Raw genomic sequence first — 18,898 nt, 5'->3', positions numbered from 1 at the left:
TTTCCACGAAAGTTCAGCGTTCGCAGTTCCGGACGAGTGAATCTTTCTCTTGGAAACGGGGCTGGTAACGTCGACGGAAAGAAGGTGGCGAAAACTTCGCGTCCTGGCAACATTTTCCGCAGGAGACTTCCGCATCGCCACGATTGCCGAACCATCGGCGGAACCGGTTCTTCCACGCGCTTTCGTCTCAAAGGTAGGGCGCGATACCATCGAGAAACGAGCGACCGCGCGACCGCGCCGAGTCCACGTCATCCCGCAGTCTTTCGTCCTTACGTCGCTTAATTGATCAAGCTCCTCGCTAGGCCGGCCAGACGTACGCTCGGTGGCCTTTGCCATAACCGGACTAGTTGATCAGGCGCCTCGGTTCCCCGCGTTCGACCAAAGTGTAGCAGCTTAATATTCTTGTCTTCCTACACATACGACTATGTACGAACTTTGTTGAAACCCTATGAAACTACTCCGATAGATCGTACTCTTAACGCCGCGACTCGCTTTTCCCCTTTCCATCGGTTCCCATTTCATTAGCAATCGCGCAAACCCTTTCGAAATATTAGTGCCTTTGACCAGCGCGCCTGTTCACGTACTCGACACGCATGCAAACACGTGCACTACTTTCGGCGCGTAGTTTGATAGCACGGAATCGATCCGCTCGGCCGCTCGACTGACCTCGATTCTTTAGAAAAGTTTCTTTCCCAGCGAGCCGCTACTCGCACTGGCTGGACGAAGCTTAAACGGAAGGGAGTAGAGTGCAAGTTTCCGGTGGCGCGCGACCTCCCGGACGCGTTTAGCGTACAAAAGCAGCACAGGTGCGAGGATAATCCGCGGTTCGTGGCTATGCATATGCATTCCGGGATGCACACGAGTGCCCGATAAGGTATCGCGCTTCCTCGTCGGCTTGCCCGTGGGCTACGTCGCTGTAAATACGGACGAGACCCTTGGAGATTTGCAACGAGAGTGTATGCCGAGAGAAAAGAGAGTCGTCGTACGTTCCCGGGCTGTTCTTTCGTCGACCGCTTTAGCGCGCTCGCTCGAGCGCAGGACATCCCGAGAGAGTAACTAGACGCGCGTATTCTCGCGGTCCTCTCCCGGGATAAAGTCTCGTTTGCCTTCTTTACGTATTGGTTGGATTTTCTTCGGCGGGAGAGGTCAGACGAGAGACGTGGGAGAGCGTAGAACGGCGGTCGATGTTCGGAAATAGCCAGGAGAGATAGCGCAGGCTGTATCGGCTAATTGCATTACTGGCACTACTGACAGCATCATCGGAGCAACCTGCTCTCTCTTGTTGCGAGATCATACGCGTTTAGTTAATGTACGCGGTGCACAACCATTCCGTGCACTTAGCTCTGAGGTATTGGCTCGTAATTCTCTCCCTCGGCGTCTCTCCGCCGGCGCAGTCGACTCGCCGCCGACGCTAAACGCGTATGCATATTTATACGGGCCGAGTTTCAACGGGTTACTCGCTCGAAAATTAATTTCCACTTGGCCGCTTTCGAATCGCGCAACCCACGACGATACGGTCGTTACGCATCGCCGCTGAACGTCCGTACTCCCTGCGGTCTCAGTCTCTCCGCTATTTTCTAAGAATTCTACGAAAAGATAATGCATTTCTCGTTCTCGCCAATCGATTGCTATTTCCACTCGAACTTTCCGAGTAGCAAATAGTTTGCGAAGATGGAATACCTGGCATGTGCAATGAACGAGCCATTGCATCTTACTTACGAGTAGTACTCGATCCTTATGCAATAGCGAACCTTGGGTATTCGATTTGATTACAAGTAGATGTGTTGGGTTGGCAACTAAGTGATTGCGGATTTTGTCAATAACACCTAATGACCAACACTAACACCAATATATCGAACTCGATCGTACAGAACTGTGACGTTTATGCAGGTAACACGTCCGAATAAAATGGAAAATGCCGTCAATCGGTAACCTCGGTACTCCTGGGTGACTGGTTTTGGGGATTTGCATGGTCGAACGATATGTTTGTCGCGTTCTATCTCGAAGATGGTTTGTAATCTGGCGGAACGCGACCGCCGAACCATCGCGAACGTAACCAAAGGGAGATGGCGCAAGGGCGAGTAAGGACTCGGTTCGGCGGCTGTCCTTTCTTGTCTGCATTCCGCTTCGTTTCACCGATTCGGCCTTCCATTTTCCACGAACGAACGCCGCACGTCTACCGTCCAAGCGACGATTTAACCGGAAAAGCTCGTTTCGCTCACTGCAACGCGACCAAGAATAATGCCCCGCCATCGAATGAACTTTGTACCGGAAGCCGATGCGATAGAAATTGCAGGGAAACAAGGTTGTCGCACAGAGACAGAGACAGATATCTCTAATGAAAATCGAAGAGATCGAGAGCGCTGAATAAGCGGGCACGCGGACATCGAGCAGAATGAAACGAGGGTTTCTGCGGAAAACGTGGATAGGATTATAGCGTCATATACCCAGCCGCCGGCAAATTCAACTGCAATTCTTCCCGACGAAATTCGACAACGAATTGGGACACGCGATCGTTTAATTACGCCACTTCCATTTCGCTATCGCTTAACATCGATATTCCCTTCGACGAACACGCGACGCGACTTACTAAGAATTTTATCGGACGTTTCCATTCTGCATATATTCCGCGTAGCGAACAAACGCAACGAAACGATCGCTAGATAGTTCAAAGTTGCTTACAAATTGCTCAGACTCGGCAAATTATTCCATTTTGACTTAACACTTTGACTGCCACGTTGGTCATATATGACCGGCCACGATTTCTACTGTGACGCCACGGTGGTCACTGGTGACTGAAGCTTACAATTATAAAAACTGAACGAAAATTCACAGTTACGGCATTTTGAATATAACCGACAAATAGAAGATACTTTGAAATAAAGATTTGAACAATTAAATATCTTTATTAGAACATCAATGAAAAACATGAGAACAAATCTTGCATCCAACGGTGCATTGTGTTAAAATACATTAGGATAATAGGTGGATAATAGGTGGTCAGCTTTTTGGCCCGATTCTTAGCAATTTTTGATCCTAACTGTTTAACATTTTTTTATAGCACTCTCTGCAAAATTTTCGTGCCTGGTACGCTTGCCCTTCTTTCTTCTCCATTTCGCGTCGCAATCTTTGTCGAATAAGTATATTTGACGGTTCTGGGGAATGACACTGTGTAATGTGCATTGCGAGTGGCATTCTAAAATCTGATACCTTGATTTTTGTTTTTGTTGCTCGTTTATGGAGTATCATCGCGTTTGAAATTGATGTATTTAACAGTAACTCTAAAGCTAATTTTATATACCAGTTGAGAGTTCTTCTATGTGGTATAGAATATGCTATCGTTTGAACTGATAAATCTACAGCACATTTTCCTCTGTTGTAATCTACCACTACCATTGGTTTATCACAAATATTTTTTTTTCAACCGAATGTTTCGTCGAAATCATAAAAATGTCACGCTTGTCTCTTCACCTTACTATTATATATAGAATGAGCAAATACTGTTTACTAATATCTTCTACACGTTTCAACGATATATTCTGGACGTTTTGCTTACGACGAAATAACGAATGCGAATGGTTTGTTGAAATAAACGAAGCCTCGTTATAATATGTCGTTGTCAACTGTTACCAAGGCGCCACGGTGGTCACGCGATAGCCACCAATAAGATAAACGGTCCATCGAGGAAGAATGTTGTCTTACATCATCGATTTATTATTATTTTGCCATTATATGCTTTGAATAATAAAAATACTCCAGTGACGTCCTGAGCGAAACATGTGATTCCGGCGTGGCAAAGTGTTAAGGCGACATGCACTTGCTATTTCCATTGAAATAGCCACGTTAGAGAGAGAAGGCGTCCTATAGAACTTGCTGATATGTACATACTTGCAACTGTGAGGTATTTTTAGCGTTCTCAGCAGTACTGCTGGAGGACAAAGTATTGGCCAAGCGGGTTTCGATGGCTCGATGCGAATAGCCGCGTTTAAAAGATTGCGTCGCGTCGCTACAATTCAAAGGATCAAATGACGCACTGGCCGAAAGAGAACGCACGCCACCGTGCGATCGCGAGGAAATTCGTTCTAATCGAGCTTCCTCGAATCCACAGCATACAGATACGTGCGACGCGTGCTTCTGCCCCGGAGTTATCTGTCGGAGCACCAGCGCGCCGCGGCATGCTTTCTCGACGAGAAATTCTCGCCCACGCGTCTTCCTCTCCCGGCCTCTTGCACACCGAACGCGGTTTAATTTCCGAGAAAAAGAATCGATTTGCGGCTCTTGGAACTACCATCTACGCGAAGCGTGTGACGCATAGATATCGACTTTGTGTTTTCTGTGAGCGCGAGCAATCGGTCTGCGCCGCGCTGCGCCGGCCTTCTCTCGCCGAACGTAAATCATCCCGGGAATCGTGGCCCGCGAAAGAGAACGAGAAGGCGATCGGTCGACGAACAACGTAAATAACCAAGGACGAAGCCAATTTTCACCGACCGTATCGATCCGACGCGGTGTATATACCTGCTACGATGCAAGCTTTCTGGCAGCGACTCTTGTGCTCAACTCGGAGCACGGCCATCGCTCCGCGAAATAAACGGAAATGGTGTAATTGTCGCGTGATAATACCGCGACGATATTGGAATTATCGAGGTGGATGATATCGAGAACGCCTCGAGTCGCTGTCGATGAAGACGAGGCATCGAGTGCGTTTGCTTCGCAGCTCCGCTTGTTCCGCATCGCGAAATTTCAATTTCTTCTGCGGATTTCTATAATACACTCTGGACGATACTCTCGATTCTACGAGCTCTTTTTCTTTCCCTGTCTCTGTCTCTTATCTCATATCCGCTTTCGACCGACCCTTGATTCTCCAGTTATCGTGGAAAGAAAACGTTATAAACAGGTTTTGCAGAAGCTGAAACAAATGGAATCGAGACTCGTCTATTCGCGCGAACGACGCGTGCGCCGATTTATCAATTAATGTACGATAACGTATAATACAATGTAGAAAATTGTTCGTTCAGCTCGTTTGAACATTCGCTGAACGTTCTCTGCGGACGAGTACCGTGGCGTTCAAGACGACAAAATGCGGAAACGTGTACGCGTCGCGACATTCTCGATCGTAACCGTGAAAATACGTGTACGTGGACAAAACCACGGAGAAAGTACTAACCGAGGACGGCGAGCGTGATATCTCCTTCGAGGATGGTGGTGTCGTTCCTCGCCTGACAAGAATATCGTCCCGCGTCGGAGCTTCTCACCTTCTGCGCGTAAATCGTCTGGTTCGCGCTCTCCGGATACAGGATGAAATGGCTCTCCCCGCCTGGCCATGGATAAGCCCTGTTGTCCTTGTACCTGCAACAATCAGAGCGACAACCTTATTACCTTCGCGAAAAATTCGAATACACCACGCGAACCAATCGCTTCGTATTTTTTCTCTTGTTGTCTCTTCCCCTTCACACCTTTTCTCCGCTTAAATATAAACTATGCATGCTCGGCTCAAGCACAGTCCGTTCGACGTATTCACTTCTCGTTAATTTTACGAGATTCACGCTCGATCGATCTTCTGGGGCATCGTGCGAGGCCTCGCTCGTACTCGCTGGAAACGCGAACTCACCGCTACGGAGACCCACGCGGTGTTCTGCTCTAACGCGAGAAGCAAGTAAACGAATAAGCGTGTTCACTGGATCGGCTGATCGGTATAGTTGGCTATAAATTAGTGGATTAAGTGACCGATCAGGCGGCGACGAACGAATCTCGCTGCAAAATTTGTCACGTGAATCGATGTTGCTTCGATGTTATTCTCGAATGTATTTCCATTATACTTTGTGTGTTGTAACGTTTATATACATTATCATCTTTATTAACATGTCGAACACCGCGTCAGACAGATCTGGTTGTTAAATTATACGATACTTTAGAAAATGTTGGCAACATGTTGTAATATAAACAGGAATATTTATTCGTGATAATTAGTTACATATCAACTATAATTATAGACGATTTTGTAATATTAATATTCTTTCTCGCGAAGCAATTGAATTAAAATTGCTGATTTCTTAACATTTTTTCTAGCTGCTTGTCTACGTAAGTACTGCCGACCTTTTTTACTAACAATGGACGCGCATGCTTCTCCTTTCTTTTTCTTTTTCTTTTTCTTCGCCCTCGGGCCACGTGTATATCCAAGGAAGCTAATCGTTTCTCATCAGTCTAATGCATAATTGCCATCGTCTCTCGCGTCTTTAACTTTTGCATTTACGTACGTTGGGCAAAGTGAATTCTACGAAGACACGCCCGATACGAACACTTTCTGAAAAGATAAATGTAACGTGTTCCGTACAAAGTCTTTGCAGGTTGAATTTTCGAAAAGTCGAAACTACAACTCAAAGATTTTAGCTCTGTCGTTGAGGTTTCACCGTATCTACGCTTCGAACGAATAAATTCATTCTCGTCGCTGTTCGCATCATTTGCAATCGCAACCCTTTTTGCGACCAACGTGTTAATAAAGGGAGGTAAGCTTTTTACCAGCGTAAAGTAGGTGTAAGTGCAGAATGTTTACATCTGTAGAACGCAAGCACACACGTACGATGGACGAGTCGCGCGCGTTACAAAATTCTTCGAACCGAATTTCTGAAGGCACAGATGCTAGTACTAAAAAGATGGAAACAAGTGTAGTATGAGTTCGCGGTATTCCGTATACGATTCACGATGCTAGAATTAACCGATGATGATAGATAGCAAAGTGGAGGGAAGGTTCGTGCGAAACTAACGACCTCGTGGAGGCATAGAGATTTAACAAGTGTAGGAGAGGGGGCAATGAATAACGGTATTAGCACTTTTTGAAAGGAAAAACGAATTTACCGCGATTTTCCTTGGCTCGAGAGATCGCAATTTCAGCAACATCATACTTGTAGTAACGTATGGATTCTTAGAGTAGGGACAAGTAATGATGTTATATTTAGAGTTTAGTGTAGTTTAATAAGCGATACTCAATAACAACAGGACCGACTACAATATCGTCGTAAGTCGATTCACACTCTGTGACCTCTCGACTCACACTGCGCTTCTCAACTAACTTTCCGGCCGTTGTAGCATCTCTTCTGTTCTTTGCCAGGCCCACCGCACACGTGTTCCGCAGACGCTCGCAGCCAGGGTCAGGTAGGTCTTTTCTAACGAAACTAGGCACTGGAAAAGACCGAGGACGCATTAATAAACCCGACAGCCTCGGCTCTCGCGACATTGTCCATGGTTAACTCGATGTTTCTTAGGCCCTTTTCCCCGATACCACATACTTGTGCTGTAAGTACGATCAGCAACAAACATACTCTGTTCCAATTTATATGCTTCGAACCTAAGAAAACTATACTGCACGCTGTCAATGAACCATTTTCCTTTTTATTGAATTTTAACTGATTTGGCGGTCAGATAACGGACACATATTCTAAACGTGATTTAACAAAAGTGCGTCATAAGAATTTGAAGGTCCGAGGATTAGCAAAGTTGGAAGTACATCGCTCGACAAATCTCAATCTATACGCATCGCTACCGATTTGCTGGTGGTGGAAAGAGAAGTTTAATAGCGATGCGTGTGTAAATAAAGTAGTTTCTTGTTAATCAGTCTGCTTTTTTTACGCGAACATCCGTTACAGAGGTTTCGGCGATGCGACGATAGGCGCGTACTCGTCTTCCTATCTCGTGTGTTCGCGGAAAAGCGAGAAAACCAGCCCACTGCTCGTTCCTCGAGAACGCCAAGTTTGTTTGTTCTTGACTCTCCTCTACCTTTCCTCCGAGAACCCGTTATTTGCGTTCGGCAAAGACACTCGCATATTACGCGTGGCAAATTACGAACAACGAGAAACGCGTTGTTCTCTCAGCGACGTTTCTTCGACGCGACGTCTTCACGGCACGCGTCTCATCACGGGCTATGTGCATATCTCTTTGCTTTTGTCAAATTGATCGTCGAATATTCGGTCGATCGATACGTCGCTTTCGGTTGTACAATTATCATCAACTCTTTGAGTGCGCCAATTTTAGACCAAATCTAATCCCGACCGTGCAATTTCTGATAATATCACATTCTAATAATACACTCTTCCAGTGAGATTTCTAGTAATAATCTTTCGTCCATAAATTGTCAGATATTTTATGCAGCATTGCTGTTACAGAATGTACATACAACTTTATGTCATAATAGAGATATGAAATTTCATAGCATAGACTTGCACGTATATTACAATAGTTGCAGGATTAAATACCTTACGGATAAACAATAAGATTCAGTCAAGTCGTTTTGTCCGAAAATAAACAATTGCCCGCTGACTTATGGATGAGATATTACAAAACTTGCCGAATGAACGACATTAGCGCGTCTCGATGAAGTTGATGAAGCGAACAACGAGCCGCGCGAGCCGGTTAGAAAAATTCAATAAAGCCCTTGCAACGAGGCGGCAAATTACAGCGGTGCTCCTTATTTCGTGGAATAATTTCGGCGTACGTCCCGCTTCCGGCGACATGGCCGGTGATCGTCCTTTCTCGACTACTTTGCGGTAACTACGTGGAAACCTGCGCTTCCGACCTCGTTTTAAACGGCAAATAACGATCGCGCGGAACAGGGAACGGGAACGCGAACGGGAACGAGAGCGAGAACGGGAACGGGAACGGGAACGGGAACGGGAACGGGAACGGGAACGGGAACGGGAACGGGAACGAGAACGAGAACGAGAACGAGAACGAGAACGAGAACGAGAACGAGAACGAGAACGAGAACGAGAACGAGAACGAGAACGAGAACGAGAACGAGAACGAGAACGAGAACGAGAACGAGAACGAGAACGAGAACGAGAACGAGAACGAGAACGAGAACGAGAACGAGAACGAGAACGAGAACGAGAACGAGAACGAGAACGAGAACGAGAACGAGAACGAGAACGAGAACGAGAACGAGAACGAGAACGAGAACGAGAACGAGAACGAGAACGAGAACGAGAACGAGAACGAGAACGAGAACGAGAACGAGAACGAGAACGAGAACGAGAACGAGAACGAGAACGAGAACGAGAACGAGAACGAGAACGAGAACGAGAACGAGAACGAGAACGAGAACGAGAACGAGAACGAGAACGAGAACGAGAACGAGAACGAGAACGAGAACGAGAACGAGAACGAGAACGAGAACGAGAACGAGAACGAGAACGAGAACGAGAACGAGAACGAGAACGAGAACGAGAACGAGAACGAGAACGAGAACGAGAACGAGAACGAGAACGAGAACGAGAACGGGAACGGGAACTGGAACGAGAACGAGAACGAGAACGGGAACGGGAACGAGAACGAGAACGAGAACGAGAACGAGAACGAGAACGAGAACGAGAACGAGAACGAAAACGAAAACGAGAACGAGAACGGAAACGGGAATGAGAAAGAGTCGATAAACGAGCTGTTCCCGCCAACTTTAATCGAGTTTCGCACGGCGAGTTTCAGAAAGACGATCCATTGAAATCTGGCAGATTCTATTTATCCCGAAGCTTTTTACGCTTCTTTTTCAATTACCGGTTTCGATCATGCTCGATGAAACAATCTGGACAGTCTCCCCCCAGAGCCCGTTTTTCTCTCCTGCGCTATAATAATCAAACGCGGGTAGTCTACCGTCCCGATGTTATTCGGCTCAAGCTCCAACGAAAACATTTCACGGTGTGTTTGTTTGAAGAAGAAGCCGATGGCTTCCCGCGCGTTTCTCCATTTCTATCGGGTCACTGAGATTTCGCCGTTTAACTCGATTCGCCGAGATATCAACCTCGGCAGTTTATCTCAATATTTTTACTCGAAACAGAAATCTCGTTGTCTCTCTTCCTATTAATTCTTCTCTGCACGGCGATTCGCGATGGGACTAAGTTCAATATGTAGGTGTATTTATAAATCCGATTCAAATTCAGTACCAAAGATTCTTTTCGTCAGACTCGAATATTTTTCATATAATGGTTAGTTCATTGCGCATACGTATTTGCGAACTGTTCGACCTTCGCAAGCTATTTCGGAACCTCAAAATGAGTACACTGGTCCCTCGATTTACGCGGAGTATCCGTTGCACGTGAACTCGTTTCACGTGAATGAAAATCGCGTAAATAAAGTCTATCCGTATAAAACGAAATTATGTACACACATTGACGATCGACACAACGTAATGTGCTTTTATCCTTATCTCGTATAGCACCGACGCGACTGGCCGCGTAAATTAAGATCGCGACCGGTGTATTTGCAAGCCTGAAAAATTTATTTACATTCGATATTAAAACCTTATCGACTACTAATCGACTCACGAGCGTCGTATATCAATTTTATCTTATTACTCGCACTTACAATCCCTCCCCAAAGTTACACAGCACCCAAAAAGCAGACTATCGAAGCGTCCTGTTTTGCGACCAAGTTTTCAGGACAGAAAAAAATAAAAAAAAATTCATAAAAAAGCTCCGCTCCCCAGCGGCTTAAACTCAAAAATTGTATTATACACGAAAAATGTAAAGCGCCGACACATAATACAGCATGGCTACGTCGTACTGCCGCGTATCGATACCTTTGCCTAACATATCATTACAAAAATTCACCGTTTATTGTGAATATGTATCTAAAACTGTATCTTGGGCTAAATAAACAAATAAAAAAAAACTCGCACTTACAACTATTTGCAAATAATATTTAATTTAAAACATTCTACAGCAAATTACGATAACGGATTTCAATGATAACCAGGGACAGTGATTTAAAGTACTCGTACAGGGCCCGAATCTGTCGCGTTTCAATTCGAATCTACTTGAAAATACTGCTTCTTCTTTTCGAAATACCGACGAAGGCATCGGTCGAATGTCGAAATCCGCTCGCGGCGTACTCGAGGCAATCACCAGCGGCGATCGACGATACCGATCGAAATTCGACGGGATGCTTGGCCGCACCGCGTTTCGACGGCCGGACGTGTGGGTCGTGCGGCAAGGAACACACAGTTGCTTGTCACGGTGGAAATACGCGACAGTCATTTTTCATGGTGCGCCACGAAAGAGGTTCTCTCTCCCTCGCAAATTGCAGAGCGGTCGCGGAACGACGGACAGGATACGGCGATTACGTAGGGACTCGAATCGATTTCGAGCCGAGTAATCTTCCACTTTTCTGTTCGCGGAACCGATTAGGGGAAAAAGCGAGCCGCTTCTACCGGTGTACACGTACGACATTTCCACCAAGCATTTTTGCCCGCTGCGTGTTTCACGACCGTGTTACTCGCGTCGCGTCGCGTCGCGTCCACCATCTCTTCTCGGAAAGTTCATCGCCACCGACACGCTCCGAGTTCGATCGATCCTCCGCGCTTCGTCCCTTTTATTTTTTCTCACGATCGCGTACGAGCCAAAGTTTTACGCGTTCGATCTTTGGTCGAGTCTAACCTGTGCCTCACCTGCGACCAACTCAACGCATATACCGAGTCAGCATGTCGTCGCTAGATTTTTTTGGCGTTTTGGAGAAACCTCGCGAAAGGCAGAGAGGAGCTCGCCCATGGCGGTTATCGTTCCTCTTCCTCGCTTTTTCCTACGATATATACGCATCTACCGAGAACCTGCACAAGAGACTAAATTTCGAGGTTCTTGAGACGACTGTCCGACTCGCCATTTCAATATCTTTCGTACAACTTGCTAGGTTGCATTTCCCCGAGTCGTGGTCCACGTATATGAGGGAATACACGAAAATACGTGGAAAAAATACGGAGAAAAATACATACACGGACGACCCGTTCTTGTACTCTGCAATCCGACACACGACATACAACGTTTTTCGCAATTTTCTCGGTAACTTAGGAAATCGTCGAAATTCCGCAACGAAGACAGCAATGATCGCGTAGCACGCTCGCTAACCAAGTGGATGCTATTAAGGTTCGTTTCGCCGAGTCGAGAGACGCTTTTCCCAGAATTCTTTGTTTTTCTTCGCATGGCGGCAGAGTTTCGCGACGATAATCGTCGTTACAGCGGAGTCGACTGCCTACGTAAGTGACGCGAGATAGCGGGATCGTACGAGGCTAGAGAGTGGAGAACGAACGCGATTTTGTCACTTTTTCCCCCGCTTTTTCTCATTTTTCCCGGTGGCCTTAGCCGACCGATTATCAACAGAGTCGATCGTCGTCGTTGGCGGGAAAAAAGGTTTCTAGGACGATCGCGCGTTTTCCGAGAAGTGACCGCGACACGAGATGCAGTCACGGCACGTACGCTTCCGCGCCGACCTTCGTGCTTTTTTGTCGCGAAAGTCTGAAAAAAAGCTGGGAAAAATAGTCGCGCGACGCTTAGCCAACGTTAAATCCGCAGCCGCGGGCAATTTTCATATTTTTCTGTAGAAAATCATACAGCGAATTTATATCATGTATAAGTTTAGCGTAAGAAGCGTCTTTTAACGCGATACAAAAACGGCAATGCGATAATAGCGTGGCACGCGGAAATGAACGGTATATGCAGACCCGATTTCGGCTCGCGTCGCCCGCGGCTACAGTGTTAAAGCAAGCAAATCACAATTTCTATCTCACTCGTGTCGTCGGCCGCGTCACGTCGCGTTGCGTGTCGAAAGGATTAGCAAACAATTCGCATCCCCTCGGTAGCAGACGCCACTTTGAAATCGAATAGTCGTAGCCCATTAATTCGCGGCGATTAATTTTCCCGGGAACGCGATACCCCGCCATCGAGCGCAGCAACGCCAGGGAAAGGGGTTGGCGTGTAATTAATTCCCAGCGGTAGTCGATTAAGGAAAGGCTGCCTAGCGAGGCAATGCCGGAATCACCGGCGCTGGCAATCAATTTCAACAAACGCAAAACGTTAAACGGAGCGACGATCGTCGCGGCGATCATTTCTCTAAATCGTGTGGCGAGCGCGCGCTGATCGTGCGTTGCAACTACGTCGATGTCGATGCTCGTCCGAACGCGGGAAAATACTCGACTGCCATGGTTCCGGGGAAAGCGGTTACAATTAGAGCCGAAAAATGCGTACGGAGCTTGTAAATACGCGGGACGCGATGTCGGTTGGACGTTCGAGATGACCGTGTATTTACCGCGATAGCGATCGACAGCGATCGACAGCGATTGCGCGTGGAACGAGACGAGCGCGACCGGTCGACCAACCCAGAAATGTGCGATCGACGATCCGATGGGAGTTGCTTTATGGGCTACATTGGTTGCGTCGCGTCGCGTCGCTGAAAATATATAGGCCCTGAATTTACTACCCGCTATATTCGTCTTTTTTGTGAGAAACGAGCGCGATACGGTTCGCCTACGACTCGCGAAGAGAAGTGGCGAACGAAACGATGACGGGACAACGCGGTCTGCTCGATATCAGGTACTCGCGGCCGACGATTTTAATAACCGCCGTTTTACGCCGAGACGGCAGGTCAGCCGACTGAAATTACCATGCCGCGTCGATTCCGCGAAGTTCGTTCCCCGCGAGATCAATAGCGAGTCGGAACATTAATCGACGACACTCCGAGTAAATCGTTTCCATGGAAAATAGAGCGGAGAGAACGTGAAAAAAACCAAATCGACCGGTATTCGTTTTCGTTCGTAATAAACGATGTTCGTCGATCCGTTCTCTTACTCTGTCTATATTTTCTCTCTCCCTCTTTTTTTTTCACGAATCGTCGACTCGGCAGATTCGATACCCGAACTCGGAAGCCGGCGTTGCCGGTTTGCAACGTCGAAGAAATATCGAGAAATTCGTTTCTCTCGGACGAGCAACGATTAACGTAATCGCGCTCGGCTGGTAATATCCATTTTTACAGTTGCTCGAGAGATCGAGTTTCGTGGCACGAATCGTTCGTGGAAATTGTTCGCAGGAATGGGCGGCAACACGGGAAATAACAGCGTTGTTTACACGTTGATCGTACGGTCCGTAGAATCGGCGCGACGGAGAAGGCGACGACGACGTACGTCGCGAGTTCGACGCGCTAACGATACAACGAAGCGTGCATTCGCGCGAACGCCCGGATAGAATTTTCTCGCGAGCCGGCTTGCCGACCAAGCACAGCTCTTCTCTCTTCGTGATAACCGATGACGCGATCGCTCGCGCTTCTCGGAATCGCGTCCGGCACCGATTACCGCTGATTATACGTTCGATATACAGCCTGGAACAAAGATGAGTGGACAGGTAGCGCAAATAGGCATCACTAGTTTCGTTAACTACGCCACGTTTACGCAGAAATATAAATTTTTATTCCAATCGTTTACTAAATAATCTAAACTATGAGGATATCTAATATATTGGGTTATAGAGCAAGTTGAAGTTCAGTTAGCCACCGGAGAGTCAAAAGTCAAGAGTTGTCATATCACACTACTGCATTAAGTTCGCGTCAAATAATCATCGTTTTCTGTTTAATCCACTGTAATATATCCATCTATCAATAAATTATCACATAGAATAGAAACCATTGGAAATCCTAATTTCTAACATTTCTAATAAAGAAATCCTATAACATTGAGTCGGCAACTAAGTGATTGCCGACTTTGTCCATACCGCCTAATGACAAAATCCGCAGTCACTTAGTTGCAAACCCAATATAACGCTAGTGGGCAGTGTTGAAGCGATTCTCACTTCTAGGAAAACTCTACTTCTCCTCTAGTGTTTAGCTTTTGACACAACGATTCTCTTTACAGCGGCTTCTTCGGTCTCTATTACAGTACCGCGGAAAGATCGCCGGTATACAGACAATGTCGACGGTAAAACGCAAATGCCGATAAACCGGAAGGGTGGAAAAGCTTCGATATGTCTAACGGCCATCGATATATTTCGGCATAGCAAGTTGAAGTTCAGTTAGCCACCGAAGAGTCAAAAATCAAGAGTTGTCATATCACACTAATGCATTAAGTTCGCGTCAAATAATCATCGTTTTCTGTTTAATTCACTGTAATATATCCATCTATCAATAAATTATCACATAGAATAGAAACCATTGGAAATCCTAATTTCTAACATTTCTAATAAAGAAATCCTATAACATTGAGTCGGCAACTAAGTGATTGCCGACTTTGTCCATACCGCCTAATGACAAAATCCGCAGTCACTTAGTTGCAAACCCAATATAACGCTAGTGGGCAGTGTTGAAGCGATTCTCACTTCTAGGAAAACTCTACTTCTCCTCTAGTGTTTAGCTTTTGACACAACGATTCTCTTTACAGCGGCTTCTTCGGTCTCTATTACAGTACCGCGGAAAGATCGCCGGTATACAGACAATGTCGACGGTAAAACGCAAATGCCGATAAACCGGAAGGGTGGAAAAGCTTCGATATGTCTAACGGCCATCGATATATTTCGGCATAGCAAGTTGAAGTTCAGTTAGCCACCGAAGAGTCAAAAATCAAGAGTTGTCATATCACACTAATGCATTAAGTTCGCGTCAAATAATCATCGTTTTCTGTTTAATTCACTGTAATATATCCATCTATCAATAAATTATCACATAGAATAGAAACCATTGGAAATCCTAATTTCTAACATTTCTAATAAAGGGTTATAGCAAGTTGAAGTTCAGTTAGCCACCGGAGAGTCAAAAGTCAATAGTTGTCATATCACACTAACGCATTAAGTTAGCGTCAAGTAATCATCGTTTTCTGTTTAATCCGCTGTAATATATCTATCAATAAATTATCATATAGGATAGAGACCATTGGAAATCCTAATTCCTAACATTTCTAATAAAGAAATCCTATAACATTGAGTCGGCAACTAAGTGATTGCCGACTTTGTCCATAGCACCTAATGACAAAATCCGAAATCACTTAGTTTCCAACCCAACGTCCAGTTCCAACATCCACGTGTTTGCTCTCTCTGTTCCGAGATATATAAAAACCTCGACATACAGTATGGTCAGTGTGAATTACACGTGCTGCACCGTGTCACCAGGGCGAATGAGAGCATCTCGCCGTGTTCGTTGCAAGATCGGCATCGCGCTTCTTCCAGGAATTTTTCCGAGAGTCGCGGGCTCGCGTGAACCGTTCCACGTACGACCGATGATGTAACGCAGCGCTGTTCTCGGAAAACGGTCGTCAGAAGCTCCTTGCGTGAAGTTGGAAAATTGATTAGTCTCGTTAGCAAGGGCAAAGGGATGACAAAGCGCGAAACGCGCAGCCCCTGTCGCTTTGTTCCGTGACGCGTCTTTCAATATTTGTCTTTGCCTTTGCGAATGCACGTCGATGCGAGTTTACGCGCGTCCCTGGTTCGAGAGATTCTCTCGAACGTTCCATGTATCCTTCACTTGATAGTATTATGGGGTTGACAACTAAACGATTCGATATTGACAAAATCCGCAATCACTTAGTTGCCAAATATATCCGCGACTTTTACCTGACCGACGCGGGCGCTTCATCTTACCCGATGGTCGACTAAAATGGAGTCTCACCCTGCCTCGATGCTCCACGTCCGACGAGTGAGATTGAAGTTTACGACGAATGCCTACAGACGTGTAAATATTAACATTGCGTAACCTACTTGTACGTACGTATACTCCCTAGCGATCGCTATCTATTTGTGCTGTTGAGCGTGCGAATGTATTGTACGTACGTATAAGGTTGTTCGAAAAGAGCTTTGCTCGTTTCTAAATTTAGATAAATAAATTTCTGAAAGTGGACGAGTAACTTTGTCGATCTGACGTTTATGATTTTCCGAGGGAAAATCCGCAAGGAATACGCTAAGCTATTCTATATACCAAAGCGTACAATGACGTTTCAAGATCGAGCCGATAAAGCGTATTTTTGTTCGTTCGTACGAAATATGGTTTTTGTAAAAAAGCGTGTTCCTTCGTTATGTTCGTTCAAAACTTGGCAAAGTTTCGTGCGCGTAAAAACGTCGGATCGAATACTTTCGAGATACGAACGAGGTTCGCTGGAACTCGTCGAAAGGTACGTTCGACGTACTCGTTAAACCGATACTCGGAAATAATTACGAGACTTCGTAGGTGTCGCTGTGCAATTAAGACGGTCGTGCACAGTTCAAATACTCGAGCCGCGTCGGCCGCTGCGTAAACGAACGCGTCGGTGAAAACGCGCGTCGAATAGCTTGTCGGGTAAACGGCCGAGAATATTGACACAGCGAACGCGAGGAAGAAACGAGAGGAACGTAAGCTGGCTTCGCATGCGCCTACGATATTACCGTAGCGACGTGATTTTCGCCAGTGTATCGAAAATTATACGGTAGGAGCGAGTGGAGAGTCGCGAAACTACCTGTGGAAATACTTGTGACTAGGTTCGATCGACTGGCGTCGTTATCACCAGGATTTATGTTCCGATTATGGAAATCACCGGCAGCTCGCTTTGGCTATCATTCCGACGCAAAGCTGAACGATAACTGGCCGATTCGCTTTTTGCCCGCTCGCACGATGTCTCGTTTTCGAGCCCGTTTCTCTTCTTCGATGACTAACCACTTTTATCGAACCTAGCTTATGTTTTACCTATATCCGACTTAACGTATACGTATATCGAGCCAGCTTTGTTTCAACGAGATTTCCTCGCGCGTTTTACGAGCGACATCCAACACCCTTAATCAAGGGTAGAGTTTCGTCCAGATTGCTCGTTAATGTCATTTCTCTTTCCCTGGGATATAATACAAAAATCTGCACGACAGATTATACTTTAAGTTTCTGGAGACAAGGAACAACTCAGTGACTCGTGATTTCGCTACTTCTCGTACAAACTTACTACGTGTTATACAGGGTGGTTGGTAACAGGTGGTACGAGCGGAAAGGGGATGATTCTGCGCGAAAAAAGAAGTCGAAATTATAGAATAAAAATTTTTTGACTTTGAATTTTCGCTCGGTACGCGTGCACTTTATCACGTCTCGTTATAACGGATCCCACTGTAGATTTTTAAAAAAATTAAAAAAAAATATTTTTTTAAATTTGTATTCTATATTTTCGACTTCTTTTTTCGCGTAGAATCACCCCCTTTCCGCTTGTACCACCAGTTACCAACCACCCTGTATTATATTACCTACACATATATTAACACTAGAACTACCACACCGGTCAAATTGACTGGTTTTACAATTTTATTTTAAAATTCCTGTTTCATGTTATATTTTTTTCCACAATGATGTAATGACTTTTGCAACGATAACTAAAAAATTAATATAATGAATTTTATTTTGTTTTTCATGTACTCAAACTGAAAATAATTTTGTATCAAGGGTACTTATACCAATAGCAGTGAAAATAAATGGTACTTGTCAAAATGTAAAAGGGTCCTGCAATCGGTTTATCGAGCCCCAATTAACCGGTTTCCTCGTTTTGTACAACTTCCCACACGTTTTTAAAATTTTTACTGCGTATCATTCGGTATGATGATATCAGTTATCAGGAAAATTCCGGATTGATCGCTAAATCGATAGATGATAACACTAAAAATACCACACTAGTCAAAATGACTGGTTCTACAATTTTATAAATCTGCTAACCCTCGTGTATCATGGTCCCAGGTGTATTAATAATACCAAAAATGTACTACATAACATGGAATTCCTTCTGTAAGAAAGTAATAAATCGATAAATATAAAAATATTCTGTTATTACGTATTTTTTTAAAGACCAATCATTTTGACTGGTTTTGATAAAAATAGTTTCGTGTTAACTATCGGTAGTTCTACTGATATTAAAATCCCATAAGAGTATTATTTAGAAGTAATATGTAAAAATCGAAACGCATTAAGTAACGTTGAAAAGTAATTTTCATCGTAAATCCAAAAACAATAAATACATTACATATATTAAAGAATAGTTACCGAGGAATGCTCGATCCGATCTTCCGGTTTCTAATTGATCTCGCGATATCCGCGACTGATGGGAACGGCTCGCGGTAATTTTCATTTCGACTCGCAATTTCGTATTGTGTTATATCGTTTACCGCAACGA

At 45.2% G+C, this 18,898-nt stretch overlaps 1 protein-coding gene across 1 annotated transcript in view; it reads right to left on the bottom strand.

The window, feature by feature from the left end:
• LOC100745299 (single Ig IL-1-related receptor-like) overlaps positions 1-18,898 on the bottom strand; it is a 136,180-nt gene that overhangs the window by 44,187 nt on the left and 73,095 nt on the right. Inside the window, exon 2 of the mRNA XM_003490392.4 lies at positions 5,165-5,346. Within this exon, the coding sequence (XP_003490440.1) occupies positions 5,165-5,346 (182 nt within the window). The remainder of the gene's footprint in view (positions 1-5,164; positions 5,347-18,898) is intronic.

The sequence above is a fragment of the Bombus impatiens genome, unplaced genomic scaffold (assembly GCF_000188095.3).
Source record: "Bombus impatiens unplaced genomic scaffold, BIMP_2.2 scf_0434, whole genome shotgun sequence".
Lineage (NCBI taxonomy): Eukaryota > Metazoa > Arthropoda > Insecta > Hymenoptera > Apidae > Bombus > Bombus impatiens.
The sequence above is the reverse complement of the archived record's forward strand: the minus strand, read 5'-3'. Positions and strand labels throughout refer to the sequence as shown.